We start from the raw sequence: 27,440 nt of genomic DNA on the forward strand, positions 1-27,440 counted from the left end.
ATTCTTCTTTCAGTAAAGTCACAGAAGGTTTTGTAAGATCTTGAAACAAAAATGTCACAATTCTTTTCTTAGCTGCAGTTTTCCCACAGTCTGTATGACACTGGGCAAGCTGCTTGGATCTTCCCAGCAAACCTAGAGCTGTAATAATAGTAATAATAATAATAATAATGACGATGATAATGATGATGATGATGATGATAATAATAATAATAAGAATGCCACTACTGATGCTGTGAATTATGTAGACATGTAAAGCTTATGATGACTGTAAGAAGGAAAGTATTGAGGCAACCTGAGCAACATTACCATGTGTCTCAGTGTAAAGGAGACTCTCTATTGATTAATAATTTTAATAATTTTCTAGTTCCATTAGTTTTTTTTAATCTCATCAGCTATTAATAAATGTCTGTTATCTGCAGATTTTCTCAATGGAAACTGTTTCAGTTGGGCCACCCAGATAGATAAAATGAGATATAATGCTCTTGCTCACTTCCATTTAACCCAAACATTAATCTCTAAAGACAAAGTAAACCAAAACAGTTTTACATCCCATCTTGCATGACAAGCCACTTTTGTTTTTGTTCAGATATAGTTTCAAGCATCTCTTTTCAGCCACCTACAGAGAACAATTAAATCAGTACATAACTACCACTACTGCAGTGGTCAGTGGAGCTTTACCTTGTTTATCTTTCATTTCCTGAGGCAGATAGAACACCTGAAGAAGAAACCTTGAGCAATGTACTCTTAGAAGACTAATCCATATTCTTGCTTCCCAGGATCTAATCTCTGTTCTCAGTGAAGGCAACAATAAAGCAGAACTTCACTACAAGACTACAAAGATCAGGATATCAATGAGGAAGAATTATTAGAAATTTCTTGCCCCGATATCCAAGGATGTCTTTTTCCCTGATGACATCTCCCCTAAATATTTCAAACTGAAGTAGTCAGAAATATGAAAATGCTTTATCTCTGTATGAAGGACACAAATACCAGCAGGGTATATGAGGCATCCTAAGGATGGAAAGCTGCCATGAGCTCTGTCTAAAATACTGTACATCACAGTCTGTGTCAATTGTCCATGACCCTGTCACCTCTACACCCTGGAGGCCATGAAATTGGGCCTGTCTGAGACAGCCATCATTTCATGATAGATCTGGGACAGTTCAGAACATAAAAAATTATTGCAATGTTAAATTAATAATTTATTAGAAAGGTGTGAAGGTTTGAAAGAACTGCTCAGATTACAGCTGAACCTGAAAAAGGTTTTGAAGAGGAATAAAAATAAAAGCACAGCTAGTAGACAACTGAATCTAGCTACAGATTGCCTCTGCTTTATTCCTTGCCTTGGTTTATTATTCCATTCCACAGATGCTTAGGGAAGGATAATTTTAAGAAGAACTACAGATGAACAGAGAACAGTAATTCTTGTCTTAACTGCTACTAAAACCTGAACAGCCATTTTATTTTATTGCCAGTTCAGCCATTAGTACCAATGGCTCAAGGGCTCAAGTTCACTTCCCTTTGACACTGTGTCTTCAGTCACAAACTCAGTCATGATAAAACTTCTCACCTTTTTTCTCTCAAGAGCCCAATTTCAACTGGACACCTATAGGATCATGACAGGAATTTCAACAGGATATAGGACTACACCTCAAAAGAGGGACCATGCTTTTCTGTGACTGCATGCAGCCCTACACCCTACTGATACCCCCAACTCCAGGGAACAAGGAGAGCCCAATGCTAATGGAAAGGAGTCTCCTCTGCAGCAGCAGCCACAGTTGTATAGATGTATTTGCAGCTTATGACTGATCCAGGTGCTTCGCCCAGTTCTCCTATTCCAGAAAAATGAACAGGATAATTAAGCATGTTGGGATTTACTGAGCTGGCAGATTTAGTACTGAAGGAGAAACCACCTTGTGCAGTAAGCAAAGTCCTGATGCATGCTACATTACCTGCAGGGCAAAAAGGAGACAGCCTTATTTGTGGGTCAGCTTCCCCTCCATCTTGCATCCAGTGATTTCCCTACTTTCTCCTGCCATGCAGAAAACACTCTTATAATACACAAGTTCTCAGTCTAACCCAATATTGACAAGGTCATAGTTTTGGCAGCAATGCCAGTTAGCTTCTGAAAGTGAACTTCATGTATGTGTTTTGCTTTCCTTCTTACCACAGACAGCCAACAGACACTGGTCCTTCAGAATTAAAACTACTTCAATCTTTAAAATATTCTCAACTGTTTTTTTTAAGGAATCACATGCACACACAAATCAGTGCCAAATATAATGAAAAGGTAAAAGTCAGAAGATTTCCAAATCTGTGGATTGCCATGGCTGGTTTTTTGTCATGACAGAAATAATGCACATTACTTAAAAATGTCATAGAGGAACTGCCTCCACTGCATTCAGTATGAAAAGCAAACATTTTAAAAATTAATTAAAAGCCTATCATTGATATTAGCATATTATTTGACAATGTCATAAATTATTAGATGTAAAATTACACAGAAAGGTAAACTTTAAGTTTCTTAGAAGTCCTCAGCCTAACTGCACCTAGTACCTAAGATGTACCTTCCTTATAATTGGTATTTCTAGATTTTTTAGGTATCTCCTTCCTTCCTCATGAAATGTAAAATCCACCATTTTCTTGCTGTAAAACTCTAGTTTCAGAAAATTTTCTAAGGTTTCAGGCTATTGCTTCAATAATAAAAGTAAAAAGTTACTACAGAAACAAAAAAAAAAACATTTCAGCATTAAAACTTCCTTTCTTAGAAGGAAGTTTTATGGGGCAGCTGTGAGAAAATTTAAAATGCCAAATGTGCTTAAGTAGTTGCAAAAAGCCACCACCAACAAAACCATCTTACATGATGGCTCATGCAAGGTCTCCATGTACTCTTTAAAAAAAAAAAAAAAAGTCAAAGAGTAACACATGATGTCAAAGCCCAGAATCTAGGATTTCAAGAACCACAACCCATTTCTGCTCCTCCTGGTGCTAAGTTTTCATCACTTCACACACATTTGAATCACAAATACTTGCATACCTTGCTGCTGCACAAGGGAAAGTGTTAGATGGTATAAGCAGAGCCCCTTTAGACAGTCTGATGGCAGAAAGCTTCTAACTAAAGCTTACAAATCCTGAGTTTGTAGGAAGGCTCCTTACACATGATTATCTCTCCTAGAGGACAAGAAATAGTAGTCTTAAAAAAAGATTTTGCTCTTCTTCAAAATGTGTTGTAACTCAACACACACACCCCCACCAGTCCATGCCCTGCTAGAAGGGATCTTCCAGTCACTTACTCTTTAGCATAGCTCATGCACAGAAACTGCTACAGACGGCTTGGTCAGGTCTTGGCAAGACCACTGAAGCCAGCAGAAGCCAATCTCTCGGGCTGTAAGCTGGAACAAGAGGGCTGTGATGGCTTCCAGTAGAACCTCATGTTTGACTGCTGCTCCCTCTCCATGAAGAAGAGGGGAAAACACACTGTCAGGCTCCCAAGCTACCAGCTGGACCACAACCCCTGAGAGGAGATGGTGAGTCTTATCCAAAGGCTCTTCTCCTTTGGAACAATCACCAGGAAGAGGTGAGAAATGAGGGCATGCACAGGGCAGCTGCCAGGGAACTTCTGGTCCATGTATTGAATCCCTTGTGTGCCCTTCCACTGGTTCCAAAAAGTCTTCCTGAGGCAAGGGACTGTGCAAGTGGAATGTAGGCAGAGCTCTGAGAGGAGCCAGGGATCAGAAAGTAGGAGGAACATTTAAACTGACAGAAAACTGCAAATGCTACAAAGAAGAAAGTGACTAACCTGTTCTAGGAAAATTCCCCTCGCAAGGACGCAAAGCTGTGTGGTGTGTCCCTGAAGCCAAGGTGATTTGACTGAGGAGCATGAAACCAAGCTTTAAATAGACTGCTTGCATCACATATGACAGGCCACAAAATAAATAATTTGGCTACCAATAAGGTCTGTAGTGAAGTCTGAGGGATGGGAACAACATAAAAAACTGAAAAGCAAATCACAGGCTCAACTGCTTCATCGGGTTTTTAGCACAACTTGATTTGAGCTTAGGTAAAAGAGTCAGCCCTTCTGGCTATACCCAGAGTGAGAAAATGTGAAGGGAGAACAAAGGAAAATGGCTGAAAGTAACTTTAATTCAGGCACTTCAAAGAAAAAAAGGTTATGTGTCCTGAATGGCAAATGCTGAAATTACTAAGCTGTGGTTTATTGTAGACATGCCCATTTTATCAAGGTAAGCTTTATAAAGAGACTGGTTATCTTTTAATTGATCAACAGATACAAGTGGAAAAAACAGACCATGTTTGGAGCTTGCAGACCTGTCATTCAGGATCTTTCTCAAAGACCTGAAGAAGGAGTTGCAGTGCACTCAGATTGTCTATTTTCTCCAACTAAATCAGATTGTCTAATAAAAGAAACTACCACCTCCTATAATTTATGCCTTGTAGAAAGTACTGATCTAGGGATGTATAGCTCCACATGATAAATTTCACAGCAAATGGAACAGCTCTTCTCAGTAACAAGAATACCCATGAGATCATCAGACTTGCAATGTCTTCCAAAGTCAGCCAAAGTCATTACAGGGAAACTGAATCTCCAGATATCTAACGACAATGTCCAGCAGAATAAATCTAAGAATTAACATTTCATTTGACACACTATGCAGCCACACACCTGCCAATACCAATATCTAAACTCTAAATCACATGCAACCTACTCTTCATGACACCTGCAACAGTTGGTCAGGAGAAGACACAGAGCCATTGAGAAAGGAGACACTGCAAATTTCAATTACACTATCATGGGAAGTAAAAAACAGAGTCATCTTTTTTCCCCCAGAGAAAACACTGAAATAAGGCAACTGTTATTGCTACTAAGAACCAAAAACCAAAGTTATGTCCTATCTCCAGCATGACAATTGCCATAGCTTTTCCAATCACCTTTATTTTAGTCTTTGTTCCTTCAATTGTTATTAATTTCTTGTTTTAATATAAAACTATTTGCTATTTCAAGGTGCAGTTTGAATTCTCTGTAATTTTTTCTCATATACAGACAGCTAAACCTAACTGATTATTAGTTGTTCAGAATACAGAAATCTATTAAGTGATGTTAAAACCCAAATAACGTCTTGTGGAGTCTACTTTTGTTGTAAAACTTTACAGAAAAAAGGAAAAACATTAGCGGTATTATTAATTAGTATTATTTCAACCAAGCTGCAGAACAAACTTTAAGTAAGGAGGGAAGGGTTATTGTCTCACTTCACACTAAACTATTTAGTCATTCTTAATCAACAATGGTATCAGTGGCAGGTAAGAATATTGTCACTATGTTAGAACATTTGCACAGTGGTGAGAGAATACAATTCCACAGTGGACCGGAGCAGTAATGCATCTCCCTCTATTTATCTGAATCTTTATAATATTATGAAACTTGAAATACTCTTTTCTAAATGGACATATTATTCAATTTTGTCACTTCTGGTAGACACATTTAGCAAAACTAAGTGTTCTTAACAACTGTTCAAGTTTTATAAAAACGGGATCTCTTGTACCATTTACATGAAGACTACATTGTTCTTTATTTCATTTCTAGTTCCTGAACAATGGTCTTGAAAGATGAGAGTACAATAAAGGCATGAGAGTCTGCAGATATTCTACACATCACCCTCACAGTATAAGCTGCACTTTGGAAACCTCGTAACAGTCAGAAGATATTGACAATATTACACAATATTAATCAATAAAAGAATTCACTTTGGAATGCCTTTGTAAAATTATTTCTATTTTTATATCTCAAGGATTATTGCTGCACTCAACGATTCATTACTACCACAGAAGTAAAATGAACATGTGAGGTTAACAGCTATAGCTATTAGGTGTAACCTAAGCAGCATTATACTGCATAATTGATCTACTTTCTTCAAGAATAATATTCAGGAAAAGGGAATTACTACTACCATCTCTATAAATAGTACAGAAAGCCTGGGGCAAGTGTGTGGGATAATAGCAAAGACGAGAGACAGGAAAATGGGAACGCACCAAGAGTTTATTTATAAATATCTGGGAACTCATTGCTTGGCATCGTGTAATGTCTACACAGTCTCACACTGATCGAACTTTTAGACTGTGGCTCTATATTTAAGAACATAAAAACTAAGAATGAGCACACTAGACTTCTGACACTCTTCCCCAAAATGAATGTAGCTCTTTCCCAGTTGAAACTGTTTCAAGACTGTCACTACAGGGATAAGATTTCCAGAGTTTGTTCGCTGTACAAGTATTTAAGTTTGTTCCCTGTACAAGTATTTTTCTGATCCAGTGTTGGCAGAACTTCAGTGTGGTTGAAATGACAGCAATCACTGTTAAAAGAATCATCTTAACCACTGTACGCACATCTAATTCTCTCTTCAGCTTTACCTTCTGCAACCATCCCAAGTCAGGCTTTGATGTTCTTCTGCCTCTCCAAGAGCACTACAACATCCAGGTGGCAGGCCCAAGCACATATTTCTTCCAGGATGGAACTCCACAAGTCCAGTTCAGTTTTAGATATTGTCCCTAGGTCTCACTCCTTTGCCTTCTATCTCTCAATAACATCCAGCATCCGATTGCCTCTGAATAGCTGGAAAAAAGCAATTTCACTTTCTCTAACCTCCTGTTAGCAGGAGGCTACCACCTACTCTGGTAACAACAAAGCTGAACCACAGTGCCATGAATGGGGACCACTGGGGGATTTTGTTCACAATCACAATACTAACTGAAAGCAAAATGCCAATATGGCAACAGCTGATTTTACTTGCATGAGAATTTTCTCCTTGCTGTTTGTCCATTTCTGGTTTTAGTGCTGTTTTGCTTATGTAGCAGAAGATGTCCCTTAGCAAACTGAAGAATCTTGAATGCTTATTAAGAGATTTCCTGGAGATGAAGAGCTCATACGCCTGAATACTTGTGGGGTTTGGCATCTTGTTTGTTTGCCTTTCAAACAGACCACCAGTTGTAGTATGAAATAGAATCTTTCCACAAAGCTTGCCTTTTTGTCCTTCAGATAAAGCAAGTCACATAAAACCCAGGACTTTCTGAGGCTCTTCAAATTATGTCTTAAGATGCCACATCAAGTCTGATCCATAAGTGTATAAAGCAACAAACCAATGAGCCTGCATTACATTAATGAAATTATATTTTGCATTTAAAGACCTTTGAAAAAGAAGTGACATTAATATGGACAGCTTTATTTGTATTCATCTCACTAAATTTTGTTCTCATAAATTTCAATAATCCTACTCTGTAGTTGGCAATTCAATGACAGAGTTTTTCTAAGCCTTTTAGTAATACCCCATATACTTTAAGCAGTCTGGTATCCCAGCACCCTCTTCTTCCCAACACAGAATTAATACTTGCAGATGAGAACGGTTGTTTGTGTCACATATTTTATGGGCAGCTGTAATTCTTCTTCAGAGAACTTCTTTCCAGCGCTGCTGGCATAAAGCAAGCCTGCAGTTTACACAAGAAATCTTACCAGCTTACATTCTTCTCCTCATGGCAGCAGATAGAAAAGTACAAAAATACAACAGAGAAAATATGAGAAAATAGTGTATTAGGTACATTAGTACTTTCTGTTATAACCTCACCCTTCATACTGGGTTGAAATTCAGAGGCTGTAGCTTTAGTCCTCAGGTCTGCCAAGATCCCCACTCACCTCCCATCAATACTGCATCGGTGTCTCAGCTGCCTGTCTGCAAACACTGGACAGCAATACTTTTTCTTTCTGCTTCTATCTTGTGTGTTTTAGATGCTGAGGCTTTAAAAAGAGCTGTCCTTCACTGTTTTGGCACAGCAGGGTCCTCATCTCAGCTGAAGGTTCTTTGGTGCAACACTGATCACTACAAGCAGGAGTCATGCCTGAGAGAACATTATCTTGTTCATCTCCAAAAGCAGAATAACATGGCTTTAAAGCAGTGACATACTTGAAAGATTGTACAAAAGCCACTAAGTCAATGCTGTGGCACTTTCTCCATGCATACACTAGAGAAGCCACTGAATAAAAACATCTTCAAGAACCTTACTTGTTGCCTTTCTTGTTTGGGCTTGTCCCTATTTCTTTTATTACACATAAACTGTCCAACAATCTATATAAACAGCAATGGTTTGGGCACAAAGGTTATGATTGCTACAGAAAACAAAAAAAAACGTATCTTCAGTTTACAGATGTCACCTACTTCCTGAGTTAAGAAGAGTGAGGCTTTTCTGAACTTTAGCATTGCTGTGGCAGGTCATGTGTCTCTTCAAATTCTCGCTCTGAGCAACTGGAAGCAGATAATATCCTGAAAGTATTTCTTTTGAGATAAACAAATCAAGAATAATAAAGATCAGAAAGAGGAAAAATGGAGACTCATGCCCAAATTCTAATTTTTTCGTTTAAATCAAGGACTGACTGAGTGCACAGCCAGGCTGTGAATCCATCTTCAGCCAGTATAAATTACTGGTTTGTATAGTCTGAGCCTCCAGGATAAACAGACAATTCTTAAACAATTCATAGGCAAGCCAGTCTTCCAGGCTTTTCTGAAGCCATTACCTTGTCCTGAGTCTACCTATCACCACCTCAGCATACGTACACCTACAACACAGCACTGTCAGCCTTCAAATGGCATTGAATGAAGTTATTTTACCCACTAACAACAGAGATAAATTTATCCTCAGAGGCATGGATTGAAGGTGCTGCTTAGATGCTGGCTGTTGAGTAGGATTCTTCTTGAGCGTTTTCATCATGAAAACTCTTCACTGTTAACTCCTCACAACTCAAACAAAGCTTCCTCTACTCTTGCACTTGAATCAGAAGGAAGTGACTTTCTTGTGAAGAAAGTGAGAAAGCTAAGAACTTAACAGGATAGAAATTTTTAAGAAAAAAAATCAAACCCTACAATATATGAAAGACATATTGCTCAGTCTGTTCTCCATTGCTAACAGATTAATCCTGGAATGAGAGAGAGCATGGAGACAGACCTGTGGTTCTGATGAACAGGGAGAGTGTCCCAACTTGCCATCCACATACCAATACACCTGCCTAAACCCCAGGGAAACTCATCTTCATGGCTTTCAAAGTTTAAGGATTCAGCAGGTCAAACTACTGGGTAAGTTTCATAGGCAAATGATAGTGGAGTGATCCTAATAAACGACAGTGGAAAGGATTCAACTATGAGAGAGAGGAATTTTGGTTTGCTATCAAACTCCAGGTCCCTGGGCTCCAGATACTGCCAAAGCCTTCCTGCTTGAAGCCCCCTTGGTTGAGAAATCAGCACAAGCACAGCCTTGGAAAAGATGGGTCTCAGAAAGCAGCACTGTTATTACAGCTACATCATGGTTTGTATTCTCACAGGGAAAAAAGTCCCTTTGGGTGTTTGTAAGAGGCTGGAAGGGCTTGAAGGCTACACCATATTAGCAAGTAATGATCTTACTAGAAACTGAACATTTTGGTTATTCACTGTTGCCAAGGGCTGAGTAGAAATTAAAAAGGGTGTGAGTATCCCTCTAGAAAGGTTTTGGAGCAGAGGCTGGGTAGCCTGCAGGCAGAAAAGCTGGGAGAGGCACAGAGTGGGGTGCACGCCTGGGTGGATCCATGCTCTTCCCTAATGAAGTGCTCCTGCAAAGAAAGCCAAGCCCCAGGACCAGAGGTGCAGCCGATACAGGCACCGAACACGTGTGTTCACAAGGCTCAGAGTAAGGACTGTGCCCACCCTTTACACCCAAACCAAACAGCAACAAAGAAAGGCCTAGCAAGAAGTTAATACCCATGAGTCCTGGCTTCTTTTGCTAAAAAGCAAAAGGTTGTAAATATCAGAGAAGTGAATGTAGCATTTAATCTGTATTACCTTCTCCTCAGCAACTTTCAGGCTTTTCCACCGCATTTATCCTGTAATGTCAACTTTCACTTCTCTGTTTATCCAGACTGCAGTCTCTGATTTGCAAAGGCATTACTACAGCACAGAGCAAAGAAACATAACACTAATCCATACTATTTTTTTTTTTTGGTGGTAAAAGGAAACTGAGAGAATATCAAGTCAAATGGGCCTGCTTGACATTACAGAAAAACCAAACAGCAAAACATTAGACCAAAACTTTACCTCACCTCAAGACAAGTACCTGGGAATATCCCACATCATTTTTACATGAATAAAATTTGGTTTTTTTTAACATTTATGTTTCCAATTAGCCATTGTATCTCTTCAGCTTCCCACACAGCACAGTCAAGTGCTTCTGTAGCTTTGCACTGATTTGGGGCTTAGGCTTCCTCTTTTAGCACTTTTAAGTCTGTAACAAAATGCATTTCTAGCTTGCCTCACAATGGTGCTCCAAGATAAGGAGGAAGCCCCACTCCAACTGCTGGAGACAACCAGCAGCAAGAGGTAAAAGGCCTTTTCAGCAGTAAAAATACTCTCAGCTAGCCATGGGCACAGCCAGGCTGCCTCTTCTCCCCTACAAATAAAAATAAAATAATAAAAACAAACAAACAAACAAACAAACCCAAAAGCAGCCCACCTAATTAACTAGAAGGAATTAACAGAAAGCATATACTGCCAATTTAATCCATTTTCACCACTTTTTGTTTTCTGAGTTTTACTTGAGGGACGATGTGCCCATTTTGTCCTTTCAAAAAGTCTGCCTTTTTATTATGATTAAGCACTGAAACATAGCATATTTACAGCTGAATTTATTGTCATATTCAGTCTGGAATTGGCCATTTGGCTGACTAAGTTGTACTACACGAAGGCACCGTGACATGTACTATTAAGAAATGAGAAATGGCAGATGGGCATTTCCAAAGAACCATCAGCTTTGCAAATGGCAATGCTACAGCTGAATACCATCTGCTAAAAATAGTTATCAAAGGTGAGGATCCAGGCTTAACATCCTCCCTGAACATGCTGGAGCATTTCCTCCCACTTTGGGAAGAAGTTTGCCATTTCCAGCAATACACTACTTCATAGAATAATTTTAGTAATAGCATTGGCCAAGATATTTCTCTCAATTTGAATCTTCTTTTGCTCTGGTGTGCCCAAACCACTGCTTCTCATTTAGCTCTGGACTGTCAGAACAAGCAGCCCAAACACATGTACCCAAAACTACACCTAGACTGAAAACTAAAGGACGTCTAAATGGAATTTAAATTAAATCCAAAATGAATCAAAATTTAATTTAAAATAATTTTTTAAAATATTCCTGCATCAGAGTAAGTAGGATGTTGCTTGATATGAATAGTGTTATATCATGCAGTAGTCTGTAATTCCAGGTCCGTGGAGAATCCTTTTCCAAGTTCAGGGACCCTCAAGTTGCTTCACAGTGCACCACACCACTGCAGTTCCTCTGGAGTCTCATTAGCTTCTTTTCTGCCTTTTTTTGACTGCTGTTCATTGAGCTCCAGGTGGCTACACGTGGCAAGGCCTCCTGGTAGTGACTGCCACCCAAACTGTCCCCCTTAGCAAGTGGAAAAGGATGTAGTACTTCACTGAAACTAGCAAACAGAGAAGGAGGTCTTGTACCCCAATTAAATATAAATTTGAAAGGAGAAGCATTTAAAATGTGAAATCCTTGGCCTGTGAGACATGTCCCTCTGTTCCACAGTTCAAGAAGCAGAGGTCGAACCTGGCCAGTTAAGAGATTAAACAGTTCTCCAACCAGACATTTTGAGGGGAACTACCCATTTTCTTGCAGTGCAAGGAAACAAAGAAGAAAACACAGTGTTTCACCTAGATAAAGTTTGGAATCAAAACTTAAAAGCCAGCCTTCTAGGCTTGAAGAAAATCCTAAAGAGAAAGCATTCTTGTTCTAATCACTGATCATGAGGCCAATGGAAGAACTATGTTGTGACCAAAAGCTACCACTCTCAGGAGGCAACAGCGCTTCCAAATTCATTTTCACAGTTTCACACTCTTCTGTAATTCTATTAAAGTTTTTAACCCTGAAGAGGAGACTTCCAAACAATGCAATACTATACTTTAAACTTCTGAATGCTACTGAATGTCACATATTTAGATGGCTAACTCTTAGAGACCATGGTTAAATCTTCTTCCATGTACTTTTGCTGAGAATATTATCTGTACTCCAAAAATTGCTTACCCTAAATAAAATATCTAAGGAATACAATGGAATATGATCTGTTACTATCTGTGTGCTGAGTAAGGGGCATTGCAAAAAAGCAATCTGTTTCTCACAAGAACTAAGAGACAGTCAGAGCTGTCTCTGAGTGACACAGTAACCTTGAAAATTCATAAAATAAGAATGCAATTGTTAAGAAAACTGCAGACATTTTAGTAAGGTCAGACCATTTTCATGAGGCAGATGAAAACAAAACTGGAATAGAGAGGGGTGAGAATTCCCTGCTACATATTCAAGCTGAATTTTTAAATGAAATGTTTATCTGTACTTGAAAATCATGCAAATAATGACAGCAGCAATGTGGGAGATCTGTATTAATGTATAAATTAATTTTCAACTGTTTTCAATATTAATTACACTATATACTTAATATAAGACATTTCAAACCTGTTTTCCTATTTTACATTGAGCCTCAATTATAATTCTGAGGAAGAAGGCTACCTTCAGCAGCAGATATACCAGTTACAGATCAGTTTTGCTCACAATAAGGAAAACAACCTCAGGGGATTGTTGATTTGGCTTTGCCCTATTTTTGGTTATTCTTTAAAATTACCTTTTAAATATGCTTACTATATAAGAGTGGCAAAAGTGTTTCTTAAAATACTTGCATACTTTGAAATGGAAGAATGGATGCAGCATTTCTGTAACATTAAAATATTTCTATACAAGTTGCACTGACATAGAAACATGTCACACCCCCAAAAATAAGATGTCTAAACAAGGCCAAGCTATAAGGAAACCAATGGAGTAATATTCCAGCAAAAGGAGAGTTAATACTTTAAACACCCACGACTCCTAATCTATTTTTTATCAATTATTCCAAGAGCTCAACAGAATCTACTTAAACACTGAGATGATAAAGTAGTACAGGTGGGTTACTAACTTTAAAAATGTACATTTATTATCCAGGGAACCAGCAATAAGAGCATCATTTTTACAGAAAAGTAAGGCTGGAAGTGCTCTCATGAAGTCCATTCCACTGCCCCAGGGCAAAATCAACTATACATAAACCATTCCTGACAGATATTTGTCTAACTTGTTCTTAAAAACCTTCAGTGACAGAGGCTTTGCAACCTCCCTAGGCAATTGGCTGCAGTCCTTAACTATCCTTACCATTAGAAAGATTTTCCTAATGTCTAACCTCAGTCTCTCCACTACAGCAAACCTGACTGTTACTTTGTGCTTTATCCCCAGCAGAACTGGAAAACAGTTTCTATTACTTTACTCTTTACATGAAATTTCCATATATTTTTAAATGTTTATCACATCTTCCCTCACTTTCCCATTCCCTAAATGCATAATGGCCAACTAGGTCATATGCAACCTGCTGGAGCAATTTATCTGTTCTCCCATGTAGTCCCCTCAAGGAGCCTCCCTGTTCTGGCACTGCCACCCCTGCACCAGAGACATCTCCACCCAAAACGCAGGCAGTGAAGCAAAACAAGATGCAGGGAGAGAAGCCAAACTCGATGGCAGCCTCTGAGATTGCCTTCCTGCAAAGAAAGGTCCCACACAAACCAGCAGAAGTCACTGTGGAAGAGATGTGAAGTGGGGAAAGGTATTCACCCTAGAGAAGGGCAGATGAAGAGAGGAAGGGTTGAGTCTAGAAAAGAGGGAGAGAGGCTCTTACAGAACCTGGAAATAGGTTGCGCTTGGTTGTCTGGAAGTGGGAAAGGTCTGGAAACAAAGGTGAAGGAAAGCAGTGAAAAGCAGGAAGATTACCAGAAGAGTAGGGAATTTGGAGGATAAGTGAAACCAAATGTACAAATGGGGAGGGATGAACGAGCTTCAATACAGAGAGAGGGGAGGGGAAGTTGGCACTGGTGGGAGAAGAGGCGAAGAGAGGTTGGGACAACATGAAACACAGGAAGAAATGCAGCAGAAGTCCTGTGTGCCAGGAAATACAGCACAGAGGTGGGGACACTGGAGAAGCTCCACCAAGTTATGTTTCTATGAGCATGACAATCTTCTAACAGATGCATTCTCTTTCTCTGCTACAGCAGGGCCTGTGGGAGTGCCAGCCAAGCTGAGGAGCTGCTCCGTGGGAGTAACCTGGTCTCTCGGGACATGGCCCAAGGTCAAGCTTCGGTGACAATGACTTTCAGACATAAGGCTGCGAGGGATTACAGAAAGATTGGAGGGTGCCATCACTTTCACAGGGAAAGGTGTGAGGGAGAAGATATGCAGCTATGACAGAATGGGATCAGGAGATGACAGGGAAAGTCAGTGCTAGATTGAAGGGCAGCGGCCCACTGCACAGAGTCTCTTACTATTTATTCTGGTTTCCATAGTGCCAGAACTAATAATCCCTCCAGCACTGCTGAGGGTCACAGGGCAGGAATGCCTCTGAGTCAGCCCAGGTCTGACGGAGCTTGTGCTGAGATGGAGTTAATAAAGTCCTGATGAACCTAGGCTGACCTTGCAAGGTCAGGAGGCTTCATACACTGGTTCCTAATCCATCCCACAGTGTTCCCATTATCCTTTGATCACCCTGGATGTCTCTGTGCCACACACTCCCCAGTGATGGAGGGCAGACTTGAGAATCACACTGTTCTCCTAAACAAGCACTCAAAACACACACTAGTGAAGGAAGTGTCTGATTTCAAAAACAGAGCTTGGCTGTCCAGAATTGCCACTGCTGTTATCCCAGCACTGGGAATGGCCAGTGCAGAACTTTGTGTGCAAGCGAGAAGCTCCTTCTGACCACCACACCAACGCAGTGCTGCGTCACGGCCACATCTTGTGATGCCCCTCAGTGCATCAGACATGCCCTGACACAAATCTGGGCTGCTGCTGGGAACCAAGGGAAAAAATCCTCAGGAAGTTTGAGAGTCACTGTTCTAGTCTGAAAAACACCCTTTTTGCAGTTCCCAGGGGTCATGTTGTCCAGACCTCTGGCCATTCCTTCTGCTCTTCTCTGGATGCTTCCAACAGGCCCACAGAGCACTGCTCAGAGCAGAAATAGTACATCAGCCACATAAATGCCAAGTAGAGTGGAAAAATCATTTTGCAGGCAGACTCCTGTCCATATATTCTAGCACAATGGCACAGACTTGTTGATTCATAGCCATTTTCTGAACTCGTGCAACTGCCCATCTGTTTTCTGCAGACCTGGTGTCTCTACCAGTTATTCTACATTTTGATTTGCACAGCTGATTATTCCTGTTGAACCACAATTTAGAACTTGTCCTTGATGAACTGCATCATATTTATTTCAGATAAGTTCTCCAATAAATCACATTAATTTTGAATTCTAATCCTGTGCTCAGAGGGTTTACATCCTCCCCCTTGTTGGTGTCATCTGGAAATTTTGCATGCAGATTCTATCATCTAAATCATTAATTAAAATATTGAATATTTTCTGGCAATCTAGGGCAGAATCCCACTTGACAGATCCTTCTGGTTTGACTGTAAATCACTAGTAATTATTCTGAGAAGAGCTTTCCAGCCAACTGTGTACCCACCTTTAGTCCATTGTGCCACCTTGTTTATGAGAAGCTGAAAAGACTTCCAGAAATCAAAATATATTATTTCTCTGCTTACAGGAAAATTAGGCTCCACTGACAAGGTACCTTCTGGGGAAAAAAAAAATCCATGCAAATTCATTTATCGTATTATCTACAGGTTAATTATTAAAAAATTCAGTTGACTTTTTGATTCAAACTTTTTTCCCCAAGAATATAAAATAAGCTAGCTACTCCAGTGGGGACATGGAAGGACCCAGAAGAGTTTATATGTAGGCACAGTGTTTGCTCTTTCACAGATTTTTTGAAAGTAAACTGTCCTCCAAATGTTCTCCAATGTAGCCACTAATTATACAGAGATTGCTTCAGTTATTTCACCCAGTAGTGAAGAGATAATTTAATAAACTCGATCTTGTTCTAAAACACCCATTATCCTATCTCATTTGTTTATAATCTGTTCTTTCCTTGCTCTAGTTGGAATTCTTACCTTTCTCAAGGTCACAGTTCTTTTCCTGCCACAGGATTCCAGATCAGCCTTTTAGGCAAAGAACGATATAAAAACTTACATGAACTACTCAGTCCTCTCTGCACCAACAGGTTATGAGTTTTTTAACTGACATTTTTTAATTCCCTGTCAACTAGTAGCCCAGAAACTCAGTCTCCCTCTTATTACTACTGAGAATGTAGTATGTTTCTTTGTTATCATACCCTTTATTAGCTGTACCTTGTTCTGTGAACTGGCCTACCTGATTTGACCCTTGCATTTTTCTCATCCTGTTTTACACTCATCTCCAGTAACATTTGAGTTTCCACCTTAGGTATGAAGATTATCAGATCATATAATTTTGTCTCTTCTTACCATTTTTACTGGAATGCCTTTCATCTGGCCATTTTTTACTCTTTATTTTGACTGGGAAAGAAAAAGTTATTTCCTTTAAAAATTGCCAGAATTTCTCAGATTTGTATCCCAGGAAACATTACCTATCAGTTCTGTGAGCTCAGTGCAATATACTTTCTTGCATACTATTGCTTTATTTTCAAAATCTCTCTTCTCACCTTCTGAAGAATGACAGTCTCACTCTTTCTTGATTGCTACCACTCAAATTGCATTTTACCATCATAGGCTCAGCCATCTCTTTCCTAACCAAGCCTAGGAGCACTTCCCTCCCACTGCTCTTTCTCCATTCTGTAATCCTGAACCTGTTATACTCACATGATCTACTGAATTCAGTATTTAGCATGTAAAGTGGATATATTCTAAACCTCTGCTACTGTTTGGTAATTCATTATAAAATGACTGGGTGAGCCCATCTCTTGGGACAAGAGCCATCTACAAAAAAGGGAATCTTTGGCATCAGTGCCAGTAAAATGAGCGTACAGACAGGATCAAAATATCTCCTAGCCATAACTGCAAACTTTTCCAGGTAACAACAACTAGCAAATGGAAAAGGAGCTTTAGGAAATACTCTGACCATGGCTGCACAGAGGCACAGTCCTCCCAGGCTTCTTTTACCAGCACTCAGCTGGTCAGCTGTAAATTGAAATTATTCCTCTGGTTGCTGCAATAGCTGCAATCACTTAGCATGTCTAGATTCAGTGTTGACACCACACAGGCTTCAGATATCAAAGCTTTTTTGTACAAATTAGCTCCCTTCTCATGCGGCCATGCCCCCTCTGCTGCTAGCAGATATTGTTCTCTCCTACAGCTAAACTGGCACTCCAACAGAACAAAAGGAGCACTACAGCAAGGATCAGAGAAGCCACCATATGCATCTGCCATTGCATTCTTATTGCAACTCTTAAATTAGCAAAACACCATCCAGTGGATTTCTCTGAGAAATACATACCTACCCACTGTTTATTATTGCTGTGTACATCATATAAATCTAAAAAGGAACAAGAAAGATCTCCAAAAAGTAAATAGAGATATCAATTTGATACAAGTTGGAAGTTTTCTCCTCGTACAAAGGAAATATAATTCAACCTGTTTCTTTAACAAGTCTCCTGAACGTTTGGTGCACCTTAATGTTTAATAATTCTTTAGTACGACTGCCAAGTTTTGAATGTGTTCATTAACATTTTTACCTAAGGGCAATTCCAAAGGAATATAAGAATTTCTTACAGGAGACCAAGCAATCTTCATGCCATTAAGTTTCCAGAATAGGTCTGAATCTGCTGGGTTGCACCACTGTGTGACTGTTGTCCTGGGCTTCCAGGGACCCCAGTTTCATCTCTCTGAATTTTATGCAGCTCTGCTTGCCAGGTGTTTTCCATCCAGCAGCAATCACGAAACCTCAGCTTTCCCACACACCCCTCCCCGAGCACCCTGGTCACAGTGCCAACTTCTGGGAGCTAAGGGGCAGCAGACACAGTGGCAGAAGAGTGTAAACCTGGACAGAAAATAATATAGTAATGCAAGGGTATTAGAAGTAATAGGGTTTCCAACAAAGGAGAGGGCCAGGTTAAGTAAGATAGCAGATATCCTCACAGCTGGGAGTTTTGGTGGAAAGCAAAAGAGTGACAAAAATTCCTAGGAAAGAGCTGAGGACTGGCAGAGAGCAGCAAGGACAAGAACAGCAGAGGGGAGCTTTAGGAGTGTGCTGCTGGCTAGACAGAGGAAGGAGAGCCCTGCAGTTGTCCCAGACTTCACCTTCCCATCAGCACTGGAGCACATGTGGAGGAGAGCTTCCTGTTTCCTCTCCTTCAGCACACGTCTCACTGACACACACAGAAACCAGCTGTAAATCAAAGCAAGGCAACAGAGATAGTTCAGAGCTGTACCACAACTCCAAACCACTGTGCTGGACACAGAATCACACCCACTGCAGCCAAAACTCCTTCTAAAGGCAAAATTTTTATATTAGAAAAATAAATGTCTCGCACATCACTAGTTTACACTGGGGTACTAATCCCTTATCTAGACCTACTAAAACAAGGACAATATCCAGTTGATTTTCTATGCATTTTTTTCCTGCATCTGAGCTGGCTGGCAGACATGGAAATGAAGCGGCAGGATCCGCTCATCCTCTTTTCCTCCTCCCACCTCTCAAATCAGAAATTATCCCATACAGGGAAAGCACTAAATGAACTCCAGCAGACTTTACACTAGAGGGAGCTTTCCTCAGAAACTCATACCACCATGGCATCCTCTTTCTCATTACAATTTTTTTTAATCCATCTACAGAGAAATACACTGGACTGAGGTGAAACAATTCCCATATAAATCCTCCAGTTTAGCCAGTTCAGGCACTGCAGCAAGCCAGTGGGGAGGAGGGGGGAGTACAGAGAGGGTGCCAGGTAAGGTCTGCCCAGAGATGTGCTCCTGCAGACAAGATAAGGCTCAATACTGACATGTTGCTGAGAAGCCTCCTGATATGAACTATGTCTATCCTGCAGCCTCACCAAACTCCTATGTGGAGCACAAGAGCAACTTAACAGACTACATTTTATACTAACCCAAGAGACCACTCATGGTTAAGCTGTTAATGAGTACTTTAACGAGGAAAGCTGAGATAAGCTTTCCCCAAGGCTCATGGCCATCCATTACTGAAAGCAGAAACATGGATAACTGTGTTCCTCGCTGCTGATACAAGTGTTGAACTGGTCTTCAAGTGAATTGTTTCAAAATACTATTTAAGCTGAAAGTACTACAAAATGTTAATGACAGTCAGGACCTATTAATTTTCTAAACTCCAGTAAATCGTCCCAAGAATATGGGTGGAACTAGAACAGAAATCCTTACCTGTGAAAGCATTTGTGGCCTGAAAACCAGCTTCCTGCATACTGCTCTTCCAGAGAAGCTTGAGATTCCCGTCTCAACCTGTCCTTACTGGAGACAACTGCTGAGCTTGTTGCTGTCAAGTCACTTCCATCTTAGCTCGTCAGAGTCCATTTCTCTTTCCATTCCTGTATCTGGCACCATCCAGTTCCCACCTGTTCCCAGGTCTTTCGATGTGTAAGCAGAAGGGATCTGCACCGAAACTAAGGAGAAGTGTTGGACAGTCCCATCAACCAGCCAGCCAGAGGATTTGTGCCATGATAAATGTGAAAATGAAGCAAATCTCCTGTCAAGACTTCCCTTCCCTTTTACAATTAAGTTCTAATCCTGTGTTCATCCAGCACCATTTTTTTCAGGTCTTGGCCAATGGTGATGTTCAATTGTCTCTCCTCTCTTGTGTTCCTCTTCCCTCAGGCACGCTCACTGAGAAATTAAAAAAGAAGAGATTATGTTTCCTGATGACCTGTAGCAACACTAAAATTAACAGACTCCAGGGAACAAAAACCCAAAATACATTATCAGGGATTGATTGTACACATTAAAGGAGATCTTCAGAAGGCAAATCTTGCGATTTTGCTGAGATGCAAAGTGTGACCACACAGCTCTTTGAAGTGCAAAGAGGAACAGTGCTGAGGGTGTCATATGCATCTCTGAGAACATGATATGATTTACATTTCAAAAGCCATATTTAGCAGAGATGGAAGCAGCAATACAATAACAAAATTGCAGTTAAAAGAGAAAAGGAAAAATACTCAAGGCTCTCAAGTCTAGTCTATTCAAAACCACAGTGAAACTATTAGCATTTCATATAGCTGCTTCCCTCCTTTTCTGGAGCAGGAAAAGAGAGAGCTGTGTGCCAACACTATATATGCCATTCTTACAGTCTTCTGCAGTTAAAAACCTCTGCATTTCTTGCTGTCGATTACCAAATTTGCATGACTTGCTGTAGATTATCTTTTAAAAAATCTCAATTGTAACACAGGTGATACAATTCAGATGCCTTCAGACCTTCAATGAGGTTGGTTAAAAGCACCCACCGGCTACACAGGCAGAAAGGTGGTTACGTTTTACTTGATAATGCTACTTCTATATAGCATGGATACTTACAGCTCACTGAAAACTACAGCTTGTTCCAGGTCCAGCTTTGAAAAACTATGATAAAATTACTTTAATGGGATGAAGGTGAACAGCAGACAGGCACATGTTTAAGGAGAAGATTATTTTAGAAAACAAGGAAGAAAGAAGAGAGGACTTGGAGAAGAACCCATCACTCCCCAGTCATCCTGTTCCTCGTGTAATGATGCTCTGCTCAGTATCTCCCAGCTCAGTGGCACAGGCAGGCTGAAAATATATCTGTGATGATCTTATAACCTACTAATGGAGTTTAGATGATGAGTCCAGCCAGGGCTTGCAGTACAGGATTGGACCCAAGGTCTACCTGCTGGAGCAGCCCCTGTCAGAGCATGGCAGTCCCAGCAGCCGCTCCTTTGCAGAACATTGCAAGAGCCAGCTCAGGGAGTAGGTGGCAATAACTCACTGCTGATTCCCCAGCCCCACGCCACCCTTCACCCTACCTGTAAGATCTGGAGATGAGCTTATGTCTAAAGCACAAGTCTGAATATTCCAGAGAGTCCAAAACTGTAGAGAAGATGCTCATGCTCCTTGGGGTACAGTCAGCCAGGCCTCGAGGGCTTCATTAGGGACCCACCTTGGGTGAGGGACAAAAAGGATCTCTCCTCAGGTGTGCCACTGAAACCAAGTGAGCCTGACACCTGATGAATGTCATTTTCCTTGCAACACAGTGAAAGAAAGCTCGCTGCTAGCAAAGATGAATCCCAATGGTATTGCTTTTCCCCCCAGTTTTGTTATGCCTCTATTACTGAAGAACACATGTTTTTGTCTCAACACACAGCACAGGAATGACTGATTAGTTACTTGTATTCAAATCTAGTCATTTGCATTCAAATCAAATAAGGTTACAGAACAGATTTTAAATGTTTTCCCCATTTCTTACACAAACATCTCAACCTAATAGAAAAGAAAGTGGAAATAACGGAGAAATAAAAAAAAAATATGTGTAGCATCTTTTATCAGAAAATACTGCATAAAAATTTTAGAATAGTGTTTAAAAAGCCATTATTCCTGAATATTATATAGGTCCTTGAGATACTTTTTCAATCCTTTGAAGTCATCAATGCAACTAATAACAATTTCATATGAGGCTATTTTATTCTAAAATATATATAACTGAGCAAGTATAATATACATACACAGTGGCCTATAGTTCTTTTGGGTCTTAACATTGTGCTAATTATTCTATAATGACTGTAGGTGGATGCTGCACTCATTTCCCAAGCTTTCTCTCTTGAGGCTTGAGTTCCCTCTATATTTTTAAGAGGAGGTCCATATTTGCATTTACAGTCTTCTAACTTTTGATTTTGGTTTATAAATCCAAAGTTTTGATGCTTCTATTTTCAACATTTTCATTTCACATCTTAGAGATGCTCAAGAGATGTGCAGTAATACATTAGCATCCAGGGAAATGCTCCTTTTTTATATTTCTATATATTAGATATAATAAACTTCTAATTCTTAAAAGAAAAAAGTATTTCACTTTACTGAAAATTCATATTTTATTAAAAGAATAATTGTTCTCCGCATCTTCAGCAGTTCTGCTAAACTAGTTAAGAACCCAGTAGTGCTGAAGAAACACCACAACACAGGCACTTTCAGTAACCACTGCTTCTTCAGATAGAAAGATATAATTTTATCAACATTACAAGAAACTGAAACATTTCAAGAGTTTATTCAGACCTTAATATTTAAAGGATAGTGCACTGCATCAGGTTTAAGTCCTTCCTGAAGGACTCAAGGTATGCGGGTATCTCTTGACTGCCCTAAGTGAGTGTTTTCTATCACTGCAAAAGTGCTCTTCTGCAGAGCCAGATAACAAACTCAGAGGGGGCTGGCAGGATGGAAGGAACTGGAGCAGGATGTTGGGGCAAGCCTGTGTAGTGCTCAGCACTTGCTGGGCCTTGTCACAATTCAAAACCAAGTTCAGTGCTTATAAAATGCTCCTCCCTTACAGCTACATGGCCTATTTGGTGATCCTTTTCATTAAGCAGACTTTAATCAGTCACATTTGCACGATTTCAGGTTTCTCAGATTACGAATGCATCCAGGTGAAGATGACAAAGCAGCCCAAATGACACCACAGCAAATAAGGAAAACAGAAAATTCTACTTAAAATAGCATATAGAGCTACAACCTTTCTATTGTATTCACATTATCCAGAATGATCCATTATTCCACTAAAGCTGAGCTCATGTTTAAAGGGAGGAGCTTTATGTTTGTTTCCAACACACTGGCATGTTTGCATGTATGGAAAGGGTCAGGACCTCTGCTGACACATTTCAGCATGGCTCAGCCAACTCCAGTGAAGCCATGTGTTTATCCTTTTCTACCACAGCGGTGCAGAAATGCTGAACCAACCTGCTTAAGGGCCCAAAAAGTGAAAATACCTATCCAAAAATGAGAGAACAAACAATACTGATAGAACTATAATAAGGTGTGATCTTTGATGTAACTTTTTTGCAACCTGCAGAGACCCCAGTGGGAACTGATTAGCTGGCAAGAGAAAATGTGGACTAGAAAGAACAGAGATTTTCTCTTTGCTCCATCTGTTGCCTTCCTTCCAATAGCAACAAGAACTCTGCTTCCACTTCTGCTTTCATTCATCTACTCTGCAGTGTTTTATAAGTCTCAGAAGCAAACCAGAGCAAACCATTTGTGCTGTATTAATACGTAGCTGTGCTGTAAGGATTTTTGGCTACTATGCACTTACACAGTGGAATATCTAGAAGAAAAATCAAATCCACTTGTTTTCATCCTCTCCACTTTTCTCCTAAGAAAGACACCACCATCTAAACCTCACATGAATTGCAAACAGAAAGTATGTTGACTATTTAACACCTTATGTGTCTTACACATTCTCATGGTATATTTAGCTGGTAAACATGTTATTTCCCTTTTCTAAACTTTCAAAGATGCAAAAGGGTAACAGTAAAAAAAAGAATCTGAGGGGAAAAAGTAAGCAAAGAGTATAATTAAATTCTGCAATAATATCTACATTTTGTGAAGTATTATGCAACCATCAGCCAGGACAAGACTGGAGGAACTTGTTCTGAAAGAAGAAGTGAAATTTTGCTTTTTCCAAGACTGATTTTTCTGTAACATCTTGAAAAACTCAAAAGCACTCCCTGACATGTAAATGCTGCAAATTGTTGTTTTTTTTTTTTTTTTTTTTTTTTTTGTTTGGAGAGGGGATTTTTCCATTTCCTTTCACTATATAAAGTCTGCTTCTCTGGCTCATGCTTTGGTTCCCACACAGGCTTGAAGAACTCACTCAGTGTGTTGCCAGAAGAACTACATCCATAGGAAACACTTCCTATGATAGCTCTTAGCATCCTTTGGGATGCTAAAGGAGAGCATTTCACTAAGGTGCACAACACATTTCCTAACAGGAATATCTGTAGAGGGAGCGCAGGCATTCACACTTTTAATAAAATTACTGGACAACTTGTAAGCTGTGCTTTAAATTAAATTAACCAAGGAAGGACTCGTGCTTGGATTTCTTGCTCTCAGGTGAACGAGTGTAAAAGGGGAGAGAGCTGGAGCTACCCTGCCCTGCTGTCGCAGCGGTCCCTGCCGAAGGAGGGTGCGGCAGGGGCAGCCCCAGCGCAGCTCGGATGCTGCCGGCACCGCCCCGCCCCAGGGATGGAGGGAGGGCAGAAGCACGGCGGGCTGGGCTGGCAGCACCGCTCCAGCCCAACGGGAGATGGAAACACATCCCCAAGGAAAAAAGTCTCCAGGCTGAAACCCACACAAATACTGAACTATCAGCATGCTTAAACACTTTGCTGAAGTAAGGCCTATACTTCCCATAGGTAAAGGCAGCATAGACTTGGATATTTCTCTAAGAAGTTTCCAAGTAGAAAAATACTTCCAACATTTTTTTAATTGTACTTGTTTTTTTTCAAAATATCTTTTAAAGTTTGCTAAAGCCATTTAAAATGAAGCTCTTGTGCACACATATAGCTCACCTCTCCAGCTCTTTTTGGATTTACCAAGTTTTCCAAGCTTTGTTTTTGCTTCTCATAGAGATTCAAAACTAGATAAATTAATAGCAACCAATTATATCCAATTTTTTTCAGTGGCAAGGCCTGCATTTTACTGTGTGATCCTCATTTATTTTATTTTATTTACTTCTATCTATAATTTCTCTTCCTTCCAAGATAGCATTGCACCAGTGCTGAGTAAATCCTGCTTCTTGGGAAATACTGTGCTCCATAACTCAAAGACCACTTAAAAAACTGAAGGCGACTTTCACAGGAGACCATACACAAATCAAGTAGAAATCCAGATGTTTGAAATATGTTTATCCAAGCACATCTTTCTCTCTCTCACACACGCATGCACACATATAATTTGGTTTTACTTTCAATCTTCAATATTTGCATAGGTCAGTTGGGACTTTTTAAACAGCTGCTGTATTTTACTTTTTTGGTGCATTTCAGCGACATACAAAATGAGTTCATATGTTGAGTTATGTTATACACATTTCTATTCCTACAGATATTATCAGATACTCTTAAGCTTGTCAAGGAATTCTGTCCAAGCTTCTTCTTACTTCTTTTTTGTTACAGCACTTCCTAAATTGGGGGAAATGGAGAACAAGCAAAGCAAGGTGGTCTTTTTTATTAGCTGAAGCAGGAAACAGGTCTTGAGAAGAGGGCTTATGGCCAAATCCCAGCAGTGTTTTTCCCAGCCTGTTAAGAAAATGTTCTATAATGCAAAATATATCCCAAACACCAGCACACACTACAAAAAACACTGCAGACAAGATCCAGTTAAAAATGAAAAGCATAACTGTTTCAGTACAGACACTTCTACTCTTCCTCCTGTTTATTTCTTTCTGGAGTGGCACAACAAACTGAAGCAATGGCAAAAAATGTCTGGATCTGTCTGGAAACTTCATGGTGAAGTAAATAGCCTCTGGTAACCATGTAGAAAGTATTATTTCCCAGAATCACAGAATATGCCAAGCTGGAAGAAGAATTATGGAGTCCAGCTCCGGGCCCTGCACAGCACCATCGCCAAGAGTCACACCATGTGTCCAAGAGCACTATCCGAACAGTTCTTGAACTCAGGCAGCCTTGGTGCTGTGACCACTTCCTTGAGAAGCCCTTTCACATAGGAATAAATCCTATAAATAACCAACAATGCAAACAAACATGCCACATTCCCTTCCATTCATCTTGTTACGTGAAATAATTGAATCCTCTATTTTCTATCTCTGCAAACAAACTAAGAAGCCATACATTTTATCATAGCTGTGCTGACAGAATGCAGTCAGTGGAAAACTTTGCTAAGATCTCCATGGCAAACTACTGGATTTGGATGAGATAATTATTGGAAGAAATTGTAACAAGCCGTGTTACACAGTGCAAGTAAGAAGATTGCATTGTTTATTTTTGCAACTTAATAAAACTATAATTATCAGAATCTGTCAGGAGAAATTATTCATCATGCTGATCTGTGAACCTGACCAGTCAAAGAAAAACTTGACTTCTGAATTTTATTTGCCAAAATACCAAAAAGGTAGTAAGAGCAGAATCCAGTCTCCGTATTTTTCCAGAAAAGGTTTATATTTGAATTTGCAGAAAGCTGGTAAAAGCAAAAATTACACGGAACAGTAATTGAACAGATAAAGAAAAAGATGACAAATTTTTGACTGGTGTTTCTGTGACTTGTTTGGGAAATGAGGAGTAGACAAAAATCATGGGAATCCTGCATATCTCAATACTTTGAGTATCCAACATCCAGCTACAATCCAAAAGGCATTTAGCAACCCTGCACACCACTGGAAAAACTGTGGTTGTTAGTCACAGCTGCAGAACCTGACCATCCTGACAAGGAGCAGTAGGACAGGGAAGTGACTCATTTAACCCTGGCATGCCACAATGGATGTGTGAGCAAGGAGGGGACACCTTAGGAGAACACAACACAGCCACTGCTGCTCGGCTGTCAGACCATCATCAATGTGGAGCTGAGCATGCAATGAGACACATTTGTCTCCTTCTCCACTCCCAGAGAAACCCATGGCTGCTTCAAGAAAATCTTTCTTCTGGCTCCCTTTCACCTCATCCTGAGAACCCACCAAACAGACACACTCACTGTATGTTGTTTACAAGCTCTCCATTTGCCAAGTTCCTGGTTTTTTATCAGCCAACACAAGCTCCTCAAGCTCTTTATTTAGGCTTTTAGGTGTAACAGGAGCACACGGTTATTTGCCATCTCCATGCATTTCTGTTGCATAATAAAAGCAAATGGGCAGTGCTTCTTTTCTGGAGCAAATTACAGTTATGTCATACATGCCCATCATCCCCAGAAGATCCAATGTCAGGCTTCCTCTCTCCACTGACAGCATTTTCCACACAAGGGCATCACATCCACCAAAAAAAAGGTGCACAGATGATAGCAGCTTCTCCCACTGCATTGATTAGTGCAGCCAAAACGTCTGTTACACACAAGGAAGATACAGACACGCATACCTGCTTGGCTCAAAAAAGTCAGACTTGTGTGGATCTAGCCAAGCTGCACTTTGTTTCTGAAGGCAGAAATATCTGCACATTGTTCTGGAAGGAAAACGTAGAAGACAGTATCTCTCATGTGAAAATCTCAAGCATCTTAGGGACACAGAATGGCAGAGTCCTCCCACAGTACAAGGGACCATGGAAGTACAATATATGGGAATCAAAAAATTCAGGGGATAATAAGAGTTACCCAAAATTATTCCAATTTCTATCAAAACACAGGGTACAACTGAAAAAGCACAACACTGCTCATTTCTACAAATGCAGAATGCAGAAGAGAACAGTTCTAACTATAACAAAAAAAAAGAACTGATGCTGAAGAGACCCTCAGGGGTGAGGAAGCTGCTGGAGAATGAAACCACTGTCTTGGAGTACAAAGCTACTACCTGC

General features: G+C 40.1%; 1 protein-coding gene across 4 annotated transcripts in view; it reads right to left on the reverse strand.

The window, feature by feature from the left end:
• LDLRAD4 (low density lipoprotein receptor class A domain containing 4) overlaps window positions 1-27,440 on the reverse strand; it is a 313,571-nt gene that overhangs the window by 152,103 nt on the left and 134,028 nt on the right. For all 4 annotated transcript variants that reach the window (XM_050970349.1, XM_050970348.1, XM_050970346.1 and 1 more), the window contains one exon: window positions 19,360-19,818. In XM_050970349.1, coding sequence (XP_050826306.1) covers window positions 19,360-19,399 — 40 coding nt within the window. In that variant the 5' untranslated portion in view covers window positions 19,400-19,818. The remainder of the gene's footprint in view (window positions 1-19,359; window positions 19,819-27,440) is intronic.

The sequence above is a fragment of the Serinus canaria genome, chromosome 2, assembly GCF_022539315.1.
Source record: "Serinus canaria isolate serCan28SL12 chromosome 2, serCan2020, whole genome shotgun sequence".
Taxonomy (NCBI): domain Eukaryota; kingdom Metazoa; phylum Chordata; class Aves; order Passeriformes; family Fringillidae; genus Serinus; species Serinus canaria.